At 46.5% G+C, this 15,837-nt stretch overlaps 1 protein-coding gene across 9 annotated transcripts in view; it reads right to left on the bottom strand.

Moving 5' to 3' along the window:
- LOC124140088 (serine-rich adhesin for platelets-like) overlaps positions 1-15,837 on the bottom strand; it is a 44,774-nt gene that overhangs the window by 20,051 nt on the left and 8,886 nt on the right. For 3 of the 9 annotated variants that reach the window (XM_048384642.1, XM_048384643.1, XM_048384648.1), the window contains 12 exons: positions 13,685-13,744; positions 13,448-13,576; positions 13,165-13,224; positions 12,927-13,055; positions 11,865-11,993; positions 8,955-9,083; positions 7,529-7,657; positions 6,584-6,712; positions 5,239-5,322; positions 3,204-3,440; positions 2,572-2,787; positions 1,383-1,517 (listed from right to left, as the gene is read on the bottom strand). In XM_048384642.1, the coding sequence (XP_048240599.1) occupies positions 1,383-1,517; positions 2,572-2,787; positions 3,204-3,440; positions 5,239-5,322; positions 6,584-6,712; positions 7,529-7,657; positions 8,955-9,083; positions 11,865-11,993; positions 12,927-13,055; positions 13,165-13,224; positions 13,448-13,576; positions 13,685-13,744 (1,566 nt within the window). The remainder of the gene's footprint in view (positions 1-1,382; positions 1,518-2,571; positions 2,788-3,203; positions 3,441-5,238; positions 5,323-6,583; positions 6,713-7,528; positions 7,658-8,954; positions 9,084-11,864; positions 11,994-12,926; positions 13,056-13,164; positions 13,225-13,447; positions 13,577-13,684; positions 13,745-15,837) is intronic. The other 6 variants (XM_048384646.1, XM_048384644.1, XM_048384645.1 and 3 more) reach the window with 6 other exon arrangements.

Below are 15,837 nucleotides of genomic sequence, written 5' to 3' on the forward strand. Positions count from 1 at the left end.
CAACAAATACAACACGGTCGTTGTACATTCAGATAAACTTTTGACATCGGGAAACGAATGAGGGCCCTACGTCCTTGTTAATGTATACCACCTGCGCATATGTTTGATTTAACATATGTGTGGAATTTGCGGGTTTGGTCATTTCGTCAAGAAGCAGGTGAACCGTTTGTGCTGCCCCCTTTCTGATTTGCTTCTTTATGCATATTCCACAGTGATTGGTAAATCAAAACACGGGAATTTGGCCAAGAGGTTTGACTTAAGCTTCAGGTATGTCGATGATCTGATATCGTTCAGTGTGGTCACATGGTCATTGCCTTCTAGTCGCAGAATGTCTTTTGCACTTTTATTTTTCAATATAATCTCCATTCACCTCAATACACTTATTCATTTTGTCCTTCAAGCTTTTAATACCACTTTTATAGAAATCCGCAGATTGGCCCTCTAACCACGCCTCTGTGGCAGCCTTTATGTCCTCGTCATCCTGGAAGCGTCTTCCACGTAGGGCAGATTTCATTTGCCGAAACAGGATATAGTCACTGGGGGCTAAGTCTGGGCTGTAGGGTGGGTGATTTAACTGTTCGCATAAAGATACCCAAGACTGTATGACAAGAGGGGTGAGTTCAACTTTCCTATGATCAGCAATATTCCAGCAGACCCAGCCTTTGGTGTCAACATTTCACAAGTTTCTACGAGTCAGAAAGCAGCATATGGCTCTTGCTTAAAAGTTGTTACAGGGTTACAACATGCAAGACCTCAGTAAAGCTTTTGCTATGGTAGACCTGTGGTAGACATTTTAAAAAAATGACGCATCAGTGACAGAATTGATGTCCGAAGCAATTCCCTTTATTACACCCATATGTTCCCGCGTTTTTCAGGTGAACATTTGACTTGCCATTGCATCTACTGGTGACATGTGCCACCAATGGGACACGATACCTTTGGCGAACACGTGATACCATAACACAATTGTACAACGTACTTAGCTGTTAGGAGATGTTTCTTAGTATACGATTATTGAGGGGGCACGGGTGGCCCAGTCGTCTAAGGCGCCGCGGTTCGCTGTGCAGAGTTACGTCCTTTGGACACGCCAGAAACCTATGATTGTGGGTTCGAATCCCGTTTCCCGAATTATGTTTCTAGGTTTGTCGTGCTCGTGGGTTTCACCGAAGTCGGAAACGTCTGAGACCTGCATCACTTGGGGCTTTCCTCCAACATTAAGCTGACACGCCGCAATAACAGTGGAATACTGTTAAAAGTGGCGTTAAACCCAACTCACTCACTCACTATACGATTATGGAAAGGGGTTTGTCGCTTAAGTGATGTCTTGTTTAGCTCTTTTTTTAGGCTTACGGCACACATTGACATGAGCTTATGATTTTTACCTTCCTGTCCTATCATAACAAGCGTTGCTGATTCCGTACAGTTGATGACACCACACTTGTAGACTCCATCTGCATCGGACGAGTTCATCATCAGAATCTCCATCCCATCCCCCACTCTCACGATCTTCGATGGGTCTGTTTTTAAGAATGGCATATAGATTAATAATAAATTATTTAAAAGTACACAACACGAGATATGTATGCTGAATATCCTGACAGTACGACCTTGGCACAGATAAGTGTGCATTCCAACTGCATTCTCAGCTCTCCGAGGAGTAAACATACAGCCATGATGAGGAGGAAGATACTTCTTTAGAATTGTCTGGTTTCTGCTGCTGAAGATGGTATGACAATTAGATACAGCTCTACAGATAATGTCGGTAAGTTATGCGATTGTAGTACACGGTACAGTGTCTCGATGGTGCACAATGTTTATAGCCTTGCTTCTGATACGACGTCTATCTCCTCAAAGGAGCACAGGCGGCCCTGTTGTCTAAAACACCGCAATTATCTATGCAGAGTTAGTTTTCTAACGCTTGTCAGAAAACTATGACCTGTTTATGTGTTAAGGTTTGTCAGCACCAAGGCCGTGTAAGTAGGTTTTACCAATTTGTAATCATCTGAAACCTGATATGACTGAAGTTGTGTTCAATCAATCAATCAATCAATCAATCAAACAAACAAACAAACAAACAAACAAACCATGCAATATCACCACTCAGTGGCGGTACGGGTACTGTGCAGGTGACGGAATAATGGGTTGACCAGGAAGGAAGCGGGATGAGGCAGTATACAAGTACAGTAATATCTCACTTCAGTATCAATACGACCGCCTCTTTGGTCTAGTGGTAGAGCGGAAGGTCCGGGGTTCGATCCCCGGCCGCGTCATACCAAAAGACGTTAAAAGCTGTACTTGTTGTTACCCTGTCTGGCGCTCGGCATTAAGCGTCTAAAACAAGGACTGGTCGGCTCGCAGTCAGTATACTGTGTCTGAGTGGTATTCATGTTAAACTGCGGCATGGTATATCCGTGGGCTAGCACTATCAATCGACATTAGTCCGGACTAGTACAAGCAGCCACACAAACACACACACGTACATGCACGTCGCTATATAAGTGCAATAATTTTGGACGCGACGTTAAACCCAATTTTACCTCACCTCAGTGTCAATACACACGCAACACTAACCTGTGATGACTACATCTGCCTGGCACCAGACCAGACTCCCCGGGACCGTCTTCACAGCAAGTGCGTTGTTAACCTGGCAGGTGAAGTTCCTCTGATCCCCTTCCTGCAGGGACAAAGTGGACGGTGACAGCGTCACAGTCGGGCCTTCATACACCAGGATAGAGAAGGGTATCTCCAGAGATGACTCACCCACTGTTGCCTTGCAGCTATAGTTACCTAGAAGAAAAGGTTTGTAGGAACTATATATTACTGACTATAGCAGATAAATGCCACAAATAAGAGTTAAACAAGAATTAAGCACTTCTAATCAATCAAGTGGGAGCAGAAATCATATTTGGCAAACGAAAATATATGGCTTTTTAAAGAATTCGTCATATTTCATAGATACATGTCAACGAGGATCTGAAGAGATTTAAACCGACACAAAAATGAAAAAAGTGAATCCGTACGCTTGCGATATATGTTGATCATCATCAAAATGTTGTTAGATAACAATTATTTACAACTGTTTCCAATAAACGATTGATACGGAATTACTGATTCAGCAGCGAGATCAGAAGCTAACTGAGTTAATAAGCACGATGTAGATAACAAAGGAGGTGGATATGCTCCACGACGTTCGTCTTGCCTACCTCTGTCGCGGCGCAAGATTGGAATAAATTTCAGCTGAACAGAAAACAAAAAATTTTCACGTCCAGTTTTGTAGAATATTCTGCTAGATGTTGACATCAAGGTGTCTCCTCTCTGGCAGGTAATGTTGAGATTCCTGGAAGGGTAACTGCTGAAAATACACCCCACCACTACTGATGTGTTGTCACTGATGTATGTCTCGTCCGTTTGGTTGCACTTCCCTGTGATGTTCACTGAAACTAAATAAGTCGAATGATGTTTAACGCCGCAGTCAGCAATAGTCCAGTAAATAATCGGGTGTGGGCCAGACAAAATCATGAGAAATGACCCATGCAATCGGAACATTAAAGCGCAGTCAGCCACGGTTAGTAACTTAAGACCTCTTATGACCCCTCTTTCCCCGGAATCCCCGGAATCCCCGGATATCCCACGGGGTACAGCACTGAGCACTGATGAAAGAAGAGGTGAGGTGAAATAAGGTTTAACGTCGCGTTCACATGTGTGGTGTGTGTGTGTGGAGTGTACAATGTGTGTGGAAGTGTTGCTTGGAGAGTGGAGTCTACACTGTCTGTGGAAGTGTTGCTGGGAGAGTGCAGCGTACACTGTGTGCGGAAGTGTTGCTGAGAGAATAAAGTGTACACTGTCTGTGGAAGTGTTGCTGGAAGAGTGGAGTGTACACTCTCTGTGGAAGTGTTGCTAGGAGAGTGGAGTGTACACTGTGTGTGGAAGTATTGCTGGGAGAGTGGAGAATACACCGTGTGGAACTGTTGCTGGGGGAGTGGAGTGTACACTGTGTGTGGAAGTGTTGACGGGAGAGTGGAGTGTACACTGTTTGCGGAAGTATTGCTGGAAGAGTGGAGTGTACACTGTCTGTGGAAGTATTGCTGGGGGAGTGGAGTGTACACTGTCTGTGGAAGTATTGCTGGAAGAGTGGAATGTACACTGTGTGTGAAAGTATTGCTGGAAGAGTGGAATGTGCACTGTGTGTGGAAGTATTGCTGGAAGAGTGGCGTGTACACTGTCTGTGGAAGTATTGCTGGAAGAGTGGAGTGTACACTGTCTGTAGAAATGTTGCTGGGAGCGTGGAGTCTACACTCTCTGTGGAAGTACTGCTTGAAGAGTGGAGTGTAAACTGTCTGTGGAAGTATTGCTGGAAGAGTCGAGTGTACACAGTCCGTGGAAGTGTTGCTGGGAGAGTGGAGTGTACATGCACTGTCTGTGGAAGTATTGCTGGAAGAGTGGAGTGTACACTGCATGAGGAAGTGTTGCTGGAAGAGTCGAGTGTACACTGTCTGTGGAAGTGTTGCTGGGAGAGTGGAGTGTACACTGTCTGTGGAAGTATTGCTGGAAGAGTGGAGTGTACACTGTCTGTGGAAGTGTTGCTGGAAGAGTGTACACTGTCTGTGGAAGTGTTGCTGGAAGAGTAGAATGTACACTGTCTGTGGAAGTATTGCTGGAAGAGTGGAGTGTACACTGTCTGTGGAAGTATTGCTGTAAGAGTGGAGTGTACACTGCATGTGGAAGTGTTGCTTTAAGAGTGGAGTGTACACAGTCTGTGGAAGTGTTGCTGGGAGAGTGGAGTGTACACTGTCTGTGGAAGTATTGCTGGAAGAGTGGAGTGTACACTGCATTTGGAACTGTTGCTGGGAGAGTTGAGTGTACACTGTCTGTGGAAGTGTTGCTGGGAGAGTGGAGTGTACACTGTCTGGCGAAGTATTGCTGGAAGAGTGGAGTGTACACTGCATGTGGAAGTGTTGCTGAAAGAGTGGAGTGTACACAGTCTGTGGAAGTGTTGCTGGGAGACTGGAGTGTACACTGCATGTGGAAGTGTTGCTGGGAGAGTGGATTCTACACTGTCTGTGGAAGTGTTGCTGGGAGAGTGGAGCGTACACTGTCTGTGGAAGTATTGCTGTAAGAGTGGAGTGTACACTGTCTGTGAAAGTGTTGCTGGAAGAGTGGTGCGGAAGTGTGGAAGTTGGCTCCTCTCGTTGAAGCCATTCAGAACAATACTTGGCTATGTTTTGAATGGGTTCTTACCAGGAGTAACGACCACTGGTGTGACTGCTGTTGTAGTTGAAGGAGCTGTAGTTCCCGTATCTTCATGCGAGGATGTGGAAGACACTGTTGATTATGAAGCATCATACAATGTTAAATTACATGTATGTGGGAACTTTACCCTTTATAGTTCCATTTCTATGTAATTAGTATCTCATTCAAAGGTATATTTACCAGGATCTAGCGTTGTAGTAGACGTTGTCTCCTCCATGCTCTCAGTGTTCTGGGAGAGTGGAGAGTGGAGTTCACACTGTCTGTGGAAGTTTTGCTGGGAGAGTGTACACTGTGTGTGGAAGTGTTGCTGGGAGAGTGGAGCGTACACTGTGTGTGGAAGTGCTGCAGGGAGAGTGGAGTGTACACTGTGTGTGGAAGTACTGCAGGGAGAGTGGAGCGTACATTGTGTGTGGAAGTGCTGCAGGGAGAGTGGAGTGTACACTGTGTGTGGAAGTGCTGCAGGGAGAGTGGAGTGTACACTGTGTGTGGAAGTACTGCAGGGAGAGTGGAGTGTACACTGTGTGTGGAAGTACTGCAAGGAGAGTGGAGTGTACACTGTGTGTGGAAGTGTTGCTGGAAGATTTACACTGTGTGTGGAAGTACTGCAGGGAGAGTGGAGTGTACACTGTGTGTGGAAGTACTGCAAGGAGATTGGAGTGTACACTGTGTTGAAGTGTTACTGGAAGATTTACATTGTGTGTGGAAGTACTGCAGGGAGAGTGGAGTGTACACTGTGTGTGGAAGTACTGCTGGAAGAGAGGAGTGTACACAGTCTGTGGAAGTGTTGCTGGGAGAGTGGAGTGTACACTGTCTGTGGAAGTATTGCTGGAAGAGTGGAGTGTACACTACATGTGGAAGTGTTGCTGGGAGAGTGGAGTGTACACAGTCTGTGGAAGTGTTGCTGGGAGACTGGAGTGTACACTGCATGTGGAAGTGTTGCTGGGAGAGTGGATTCTACACTGTCTCTGGAAGTGTTGCTGGGAGAGTGGAGCGTACACTGTCTGTGATAGTGTGGCTGAGAGAATGGAGTGTACATTGCATGTGGAAGTGTTGCTGGAAGAGTGGAGGGTACACAGTCTGTGGAAGTGTTGCTGGGAGAGTGGAGTGTACACTGTCTGTGGAAGTATTGCTGGAAGAGTGGAGTGTACACTGCATGTGGAAGTGTTGCAGGGAGAGTGGAGTGTACACTGCATGTGGAAGTATTGCTGGAAGAGTGGAGTGTACACTGCATGTGGAACTGTTGCTGGAAGAGTGGTGCGGAAGTGTGGAAGTTGGCTCCTCTTGTTGAAGCCATTCAGAACAAAACTTGGCTATCTTTTGAATGGGTTCTTACCAGGAGTAACGGCCACTGGTGTGACTGCTGTTGCAGTGGCCGTATTTGCAGAGGTAATCGTTGTGAACTCCGTATCTGTCGTTGAAGGAGCTGTAGTTCCCGTATCTTCATGCGAGGATGTGGAAGACACTGTTGATTATGAAGCATCATACAATGTTAAATTACATGTATGTGGGAAGTTTACCCTTTAAAGTTCCATTTCTATGTAATTTATATATCATTCAACGGTATATTTACCAGGATCTAGCGTTGTAGTAGACGTTGTCTCCTCCGTGCTCTCAGTGTTCTGGGAGAGTGGAGAGTGGAGTTCACACTGTCTGTGGAAGTGTTGCTGGGAGAGTGTACACTGTGTGTGGAAGTGTTGCTGGGAGAGCGGAGTTCACACTGTCTGTGGAAGTGTTGCTGGGAGAGTGGAGTGTACACTGTGTGTGGAAGTGTGGCTGGGCGAGTGTACACTGTGTGTGTGGAAGTGTTGCTGGGAGAGAGGAGTGTACACTGTGTGTGGAAGTACTGCAGGGAGAGTGGAGTATACATTGTGTGTGGAAGTGCTGCAGGGAGAGTGGAGTGTACACTGTGTGTGGAAGTGCTGCAGGGAGAGTGGAGTGTTCACTGTCTGTGATAGTGTGGCTGAGAGAATGGAGTGTACACTGCATGTGGAAGTGTTGCTGGAAGAGTGGAGGGTACACAGTCTGTGGAAGTGTTGCTGGGAGAGTGGAGTGTACACTGTCTGTGGAAGTATTGCTGGAAGAGTGGAGTGTACACTGCATGTGGAAGTGTTGCAGGGAGAGTGGAGTGTACACTGCATGTGGAAATATTGCTGGAAGAGTGGAGTGTACACTGCATGTGGAACTGTTGCTGGAAGAGTGGTGCGGAAGTGTGGAAGTTGGCTCCTCTTGTTGAAGCCATTCAGAACAAAACTTGGCTATCTTTTGAATGGGTTCTTACCAGGAGTAACGGCCACTGGTGTGACTGTTGTTGCAGTGGCCGTATTTGCAGAGGTAATCGTTGTGAACTCCGTATCTGTCGTTGAAGGAGCTGTAGTTCCCGTATCTTCATGCGAGGATGTGGAAGACACTGTTGATTATGAAGCATCATACAATGTTAAATTACATGTATGTGGGAAGTTTACCCTTTATAGTTCCATTTCTATGTAATTTATATATCATTCAACGGTATATTTACCAGGATCTAGCGTTGTAGTAGACGTTGTCTCCTCCGTGCTCTCAGTGTTCTGCGAGAGTGGAGAGTGGAGTTCACACTGTCTGTGGAAGTGTTGCTGGGAGAGTGTACACTGTGTGTGGAAGTGTTGCTGGGAGAGCGGAGTTCACACTGTCTGTGGAAGTGTTGCAGGGAGAGTGGAGTGTACACTGTGTGTGGAAGTGTTGCTGGGCGAGTGTACACTGTGTGTGGAAGTACTGCAGGGAGAGTGGAGTATACACTGTGTGTGGAAGTGCTGCAGGGAGAGTGGAGTGTACACTGTGTGTGGAAGTACTGCAGGGAGAGTGGAGTGTACACTGTGTGTGGAAGTACTGCAGGGAGAGTGGAGTGTACATTGTGTGTGGAACTGTTGCTGGATGATTTACATTATGTGTTGAAGTACTGCTGGGACAGTGGAGTGTACACTGTGTGTGGAAGTACTGCTGGGAGAGTGGAGTGTACACTGTGTGTGGAAGTACTGCAGAGAGAGTGGAGTGTACACTGTGTGTGGAAGTGCTGCTGGGAGAGTGGAGAGTACACTGTCTGTGGAAGTGCTGCAGGGAGAGTGGAGTGTACACTGTGTGTGGAAGTACTGCAGGGAGAGTGGAGTGTACACAGTGTGTGGAACTATTGCTGGAAGAGCGTGCACTGTGCGTGGAAGTACTGTAGGGAGAGTGGAGTGTACACTGTGTGTGGAAGTGTTGCTGGGAGAGTGGAGTGTACACTGTGTGTGGAAGTACTGCAGGGAGAGTGGAGTGTACACTGTGTGTGGAAGTGTTGCTGGGAGAGTGGAGTGTACACTGTGTGTGGAAGTGCTGCAGGGAGAGTGGAGTGTACACTGTCTGTGATAGTGTGGCTGAGAGAATGGAGTGTACACTGCATGTGGAAGTGTTGCTGGAAGAGTGGAGGGTACACAGTCTGTCGAAGTGTTGCTGGGAGAGTGGAGTGTACACTGTCTGTGGAAGTATTGCTGGAAGAGTGGAGTGTACACTGCATGTGGAAGTGTTGCAGGGAGAGTGGAGTGTACACTGCATGTGGAAGTATTGCTGGAAGAGTGGAGTGTACACTGCATGTGGAACTGTTGCTGGAAGAGTGGTGCGGAAGTGTGGAAGTTGGCTCCTCTTGTTGAAGCCATTCAGAACAAAACTTGGCTATCTTTTGAATGGGTTCTTACCAGGAGTAACGGCCACTGGTGTGACTGTTGTTGCAGTGGCCGTATTTGCAGAGGTAATCGTTGTGAACTCCGTATCTGTCGTTGAAGGAGCTGTAGTTCCCGTATCTTCATGCGAGGATGTGGAAGACACTGTTGATTATGAAGCATCATACAATGTTAAATTACATGTATGTGGGAAGTTTACCCTTTATAGTTCCATTTCTATGTAATTTATATATCATTCAACGGTATATTTACCAGGATCTAGCGTTGTAGTAGACGTTGTCTCCTCCGTGCTCTCAATGTTCTGGGAGAGTGGAGAGTGGAGTTCACACTGTCTGTGGAAGTGTTGCTGGGAGAGTGTACACTGTGTGTGGAAGTGTTGCTGGGAGAGCGGAGTTCACACTGTCTGTGGAAGTGTTGCAGGGAGAGTGGAGTGTACACTGTGTGTGGAAGTGTTGCTGGGCGAGTGTACACTGTGTGTGGAAGTACTGCAGGGAGAGTGGAGTATACACTGTGTGTGGAAGTGCTGCAGGGAGAGTGGAGTGTACACTGTGTGTGGAAGTACTGCAGGGAGAGTGGAGTGTACACTGTGTGTGGAAGTACTGCAGGGAGAGTGGAGTGTACATTGTGTGTGGAACTGTTGCTGGATGATTTACACTATGTGTTGAAGTACTGCTGGGAGAGTGGAGTGTACACTGTGTGTGGAAGTACTGCTGGGAGAGTGGAGTGTACACTGTGTGTGGAAGTACTGCAGAGAGAGTGGAGTGTACACTGTGTGTGGAAGTGCTGCTGGTAGAGTGGAGAGTACACTGTCTGTGGAAGTGCTGCAGGGAGAGTGGAGTGTACACTGTGTGTGGAAGTACTGCAGGGAGAGTGGAGTGTACACAGTGTGTGGAACTATTGCTGGAAGAGCGTGCACTGTGCGTGGAAGTACTGTAGGGAGAGTGGAGTGTACACTGTGTGTGGAAGTGTTGCTGGGAGAGTGGAGTGTACACTGTGTGTGGAAGTACTGCAGGGAGAGTGGAGTGTACACTGTGTGTGGAAGTGTTGCTGGGAGAGTGGAGTGTACACTGTGTGTGGAAGTGCTGCAGGGAGAGTGGAGTGTACACTGTGTGTGGAAGTGTTGCAAGGAAAGTGTACACTGTGTGTGGAAGTACTGCAGGGAGAGTGGAGTGTACACTGTGTGTGGAAGTGTTGCTGGGAGAGTGGAGTGTACACTGTGTGTGGAAGTACTGCAAGGAGAGGGAGTGTACACTGTCTGTGGAAGTGCTGTAGGGAGAGTGGAGTGTACACTCTGTGTGGAAGTACTGTAGGGAGAGTGGAGTGTACACTGTGTGTGGAAGTGTTGTCGGGAGAGTGGAGTGTACACTGTGTGTGGAAGTGCTGCAGGGAGAGTGGAGTGTACACTCTGTGTGGAAGTACTGTAGGGAGAGTGGAGTGTACACTGTGTGTGGAAGTGTTGTCGGGAGAGTGGAGTGTACACTGTGTGTGGAAGTACTGCAGGGAGAGTGGAGTGTATACTGTGTGTGGAAGTGCTGCAGGGAGAGTGGAGTGTACACTGTGTGTGGAAGTGTTGCTAGAAGAGTGTACACTGTGTGTGGAAGTACTGCAGGGAGAGTGGAGTGTACACTGTGTGTGGAAGTGTTGCTGGGAGAGTGGAGTGTACACTGTGTGTGGAAGTACTGCAGGGAGAGTGGAGTGTACACTGTGTGTGGAAGTGTTGCAAGAAGAGTGTACGCTGTGTGTGGAAGTACTGCAGGGAGAGAGGAGTGTACACTGTGTGTGGAAGTGTTGCTGGAAGAGTGGAGTGTACACTGTGTGTGGAAGTACTGCAAGGAGAGTGGAGTGTACACTGTCTGTGGAAGTGCTGTAGGGAGAGTGGAGTGTACGCTCTGTGTGGAAGTACTGTAGGGAGAGTGGAGTGTACACTGTGTGTGGAAGTGTTGTCGGGAGAGTGGAGTGTACACTGTGTGTGGAAGTGCTGCAGGGAGAGTGGAGTGTACACTGTGTGTGGAAGTACTGTAGGGAGAGTGGAGTGTACACTGTGTGTGGAAGTGTTGTCGGGAGAGTGGAGTGTACACTGTGTGTGGAAGTACTGCAGGGAGAGTGGAGTGTATACTGTGTGTGGAAGTGCTGCAGGGAGAGTGGAGTGTACACTGTGTGTGGAAGTGTTGCTAGAAGAGTGTACACTGTGTGTGGAAGTACTGCAGGGAGAGTGGAGTGTACACTGTGTGTGGAAGTGTTGCTGGGAGAGTGTAGTGTACACTCTGTGTGGAAGTACTGCAGGGAGAGCGGAGTGTACACTGTGTGTGGAAGTGCTGCAGGGAGAGTGGAGTGTACACTGTGTGTGGAAGTACTGCAAGGAGATTGGAGTGTACACTGTGTTGAAGTGTTACTGGAAGATTTACATTGTGTGTGGAAGTACTGCAGGGAGAGTGGAGTGTACACTGTGTGTGGAAGTACTGCAGGGAGAGTGGAGTGTACACTGTGTGTGGAAGTGTTACTGGGTGAGAGGAATGTACACTGTGTGTGGAAGTGTTTGCTTGGAGAGTGTACACTGTGTGTGGAAGTGTTGTCGGGAGAGTGGAGTGTACACAGTGTGTGGAAGTGTTGCTGGAAGAGTGTACACAGTGTGTGGAAGTGCTGCAGGGAGAGAGGGGTGTACACTGTGTGTGGAAGTACTGCAGGGAGACTGTACACTGTGTGTGGAAGTGCTGCAGGGAGAGTGAAGTGTACAGAGTGTGTGGAACTGTTGCTGGAAGAGTGTACACAGTGTGTGGAAGTGTTGCTGGGAGAGTGGAGTGTACACTGTGTGTGGAAGTACTGCAGGGAGACTGTACACTGTGTGTGGAAGTATTGCAGGGAGTTGGCTCCCCTTGTTGTAGCCATTGAGAACAAAACTTGGCTATCTTTTGAACTGGTTCTTACCAGGAGTAACGGCCACTGGTGTGACTGCTGTTGTAGTGGCCGTGTTTGCAGAGGTAATCGTTGTGAACTCCGTATCTGTCGTTGAAGGAGCTGTAGTTCCCGTATCTGCAGGCGAGGATGTGGAAGACACTGTTGATTATGAAGCATCATACAATCTTAAAATTACATGTATGTGGGAATCTTTCCCTTTATAGTTCCATTTCTATGCAATTAATATATCATTCAAAGGTATATTTACCAGGATCTAGCGTTGTAGTAGACGTTTTCTCCTCCATGCTCTCAGTGTTCTTGGAGAGTGGAGAGTGGAGTTCACACTGTCTGTGGAAGTGTTGCTGGGAGAGTGTACACTGTGTGTGGAAGTGTTGCTGGGCGAGTGTACACTGTGTGTGTGGAAGAGTTGCTGGGAGAGTGGAGTGTACACTGTGTGTGGAAGTGCTGCAGGGAGAGTGGAGTGTACACTGTGTGTGGAAGTGTTGCTGGGAGAGTGGAGCGTACACTGTGTGTGGAAGTGCTGCAGGGAGAGTGGAGTGTACACTGTGTGTGGAAGAGTTGCTGGGAGAGTGGAGTGTACACTGTGTGTGGAAGTGTTGCTGGGAGAGTGGAGTGTACACTGTGTGTGGAAGTGCTGCTGGGAGAGTGGAGTGTACACTGTGTGTGGAAGTACTGCAGGGAGAGTGGAGTGTACATTGTGTGTGGAAGTGCTGCAGGGAGAGTGGAGTGTACACTGTGTGTGGAAGTGCTGCAGGGAGAGTGGAGCGTACACTGTGTGTGGAAGTACTGCAGGGAGAGTGGAGCGTACACTGTGTGTGGAAGTACTGCAGGGAGACTGTACACTGTGTGTGGAAGTGCTGCAGGGAGAGTGGAGTGTACAGAGTGTGTGGAACTGTTGCTGGAAGAGTGTACACTGTGTGTGGAAGTGTTGCTGGGAGAGTGGAGTGTACACTGTGTGTGGAAGTACTGCAGGGAGACTGTACACTGTGTGTGGAAGTACTGCAGGGAGTTGGCTCCTCTTGTTGTAGCCATTCAGAACAAAACTTGGCTATCTTTTGAACTGGTTCTTACCAGGAGTAACGGCCACTGGTGTGACTGCTGTTGTAGTGGCCGTGTTTGCAGAGGTAATCGTTGTGAACTCCGTATCTGTCGTTGAAGGAGCTGTAGTTCCCGTATCTGCAGGCGAGGATGTGGAAGACACTGTTGATTATGAAGCATCATACAATCTTAAAATTACATGTATGTGGGAACCTTTCCCTTTATAGTTCCATTTCTATGCAATTTATGTATCATTTAACGGTATATTTACCAGGATCTAGCGTTGTAGTAGACGTTGTCTCCTCCGTGCTCTCAGTGTTCACACCGCCACCTAAAACAGTTACTCCACAATTAGGAAACCTTTGTCGTCCCTATCTTCATGAATCAACATACCCAACCATTTGTGAATCGTGTCAGATGCATTTGAATGAACATCATTTACACTTGAATCTCGGTGTACATAGGATTGGATGTTTAGTGTCAATCACTGTCGTATACACACTCTGTGAAGCCATTCAGAACAAAACTTGGCTATCTTTTGAATGGGTTCTTACCAGGAGTAACGGCCACTGGTGTGACTACTGTTGTAGTGGCCGTGTTTGCAAAGGAAATCGTTGTGAACTCCGTATCTGTCGTTGAAGGAGCTGTAGTTCCCGTATCTGCATGCGAGGATGTGGAAGACTCTGTTGATTATGATGCATCATACAATGTTAAATTACATGCATGTGGGAACCTTACTCTTTATAGTTCCATTTCTATGTAATTTATGTATCATTTAACGGTATATTTACCAGGATCTAGCGTTGTAGTAGACGTTGTCTCCTCCGTGCTCTCAGTGTTCACATCACCACCTAAAACAGTTACTCCACAATTAGGAAACCTTTGTCGTCCCTATCTTCATGAATCAACATACCCAACATTTGTTAATCGTGTCAGATACTCAGGAATTGAACGTCAGTTTGGATGGGTTCATTGAAGCGTGAACGATTTAAGGAACATTGCAACAATGTTACATTGTCGGTTTTTTGCCGGCTCTCGGTCACATACTTTTCCCAACTCATACTCATTTACGCAAAGAAACATAGTTCTTTGAATATATACAACTTAATCTAGAAATATGTCAACATAGTTTGATCCTCAACAAATTAACAAACAATATTTGGGATAAATCAAATCTTAAAAATAGGTTACAGCAAGGTGAACAAAAATATAAACATGTCCTTGACGCACCGGGGCGAGGTCAACCTTCAAGCGCGGATTTATATATGACGTCACATAAGTTTGTAAAGAGGTGCATTTCGAGTCGAACGGGAGCATGAGGATGAAATTTATACTTACTGCCGTTGAAATGAAGTTTATGGAGGAGTTATAAAAAACACCCCGACGCGTGAACCCTCTCATGGCCCTAGCAAATTGGGAATATCACCGATTTAGGAATGTGTTGCTTGTGTTTTGATAATCGCAAACCAATTCGGACGATGCGGAATGGACTGGTGGGGATTGAACCGAGTGCTCTGAAACTTGTATGTTTTGTGTTAATTTTCAACGTCAGGGTGTGTTATATTTGGAGTTTGGGATTTGTCGTGTGTGCTGTAATACTTTGCTTAGCTGGTGTTTCTTGTCAACTGAGATGATCCTACTGTATGACCTGATGCCAGCTTCATTACTGTGCCCTGTCACTCCTCATGTGCCGCCGCTTCTCGGCCTAGAATGCACGGAGAAGGTCGGCCAACTCAGAAACCGGAATAGTAGACTTCTAATTCCGTCTACGGATATTTTCTCTTCTCCGATGACCAATCGATAAAACAGGTAGGCAAGTTTTGGTTGTTGTTTTTTAAAAATTTAAGTCTCTTTCCTTACCTTTTTGTGTTTTATGGTTTCTCAAAATCTTAGATTTTTTTCCCGATACGATTGTAAATCGGGTTTTAGTTTGGGATTGATCAGGAGCAGTCGCGTTTGCTCTGTGTCAGCGGACACATCTGAGCAGGCTACTACATTGTTTTCATTGGTGCGAGATTCCTCTCATTTCCGAAAACAAGGCATCAAAGTCAATATCGCTCAATAAATCAATTTCGTTCACATCAGAAATTTTACAGAATTAATTTTCTTCACTTGCGTTATGAGTATTGAAAGTTAGCCATTCCATATCCAAATCACCGCAAGGACAATCCATTTTGTTTAATGTAGCAGCTAGACGACATCAATCACCAGAACCAAAGCATTTATCTATTTCTAAGTCAGATGAAATGTTACAAGACAGACAAAATACTAAATTAATACTATTGCTGATAAATGCAGGTATTAAAAAGAAAATAGAAAAACGAGTTGATCGTAAACACCGATCGAGAATCCAGGGAAACCTCGAAAAGTAGTTCTGGAAAAAGTTCACACAATCAATTTCACAAAAACTTTTTTCTGTCCGTTTACAGGTGTATGAACCCCAAATATCAGATCACACGACTACCCCTTTAGCCAATCAGCATGAAAGAAACAGTGCAAACTTCAAAGTATGAAATTATTTATACTTGAATCTCGGTTTACATGGGATTGGATTTTAAGTATTGATCACTGTTGTATACACGCTCTGTGGAAGTGTTGCTGGGAGAGTTTACACTGTGTGTGGAAGTATTGCTGGGAGAGTGGAGTGTACACTGTGTGTGGAAGTGTTTCTGGGAGTATAGAGGGTACACTATGCGTGGTTGTATTGCTGGGAGAGGGGAGTGTACACTGTGTGTGCAAGTGTAGCTGGAGAGCGGAGTGTACACTCCGGGTGGAAGTTGCAGGGAGAGTGTACACTGTGTGTGGAAGTGTTGCTGGGAGAGTGGAGTGTACACTGTGTGTGGAAGTGTTGCTGGGAGAGTTGTAGCGTACACTGTGTGGAAATGTTGCTGGGAGAGTGGAGTGAACACTGTGTGTGGAAGTGTTGCTGGGAGAGTGGAGTGTA

The sequence above is a fragment of the Haliotis rufescens genome, unplaced genomic scaffold, assembly GCF_023055435.1.
Source record: "Haliotis rufescens isolate VD_foot unplaced genomic scaffold, xgHalRufe1.0.p SCAF_5, whole genome shotgun sequence".
Classification (NCBI taxonomy): Eukaryota; Metazoa; Mollusca; class Gastropoda; order Lepetellida; family Haliotidae; genus Haliotis; species Haliotis rufescens.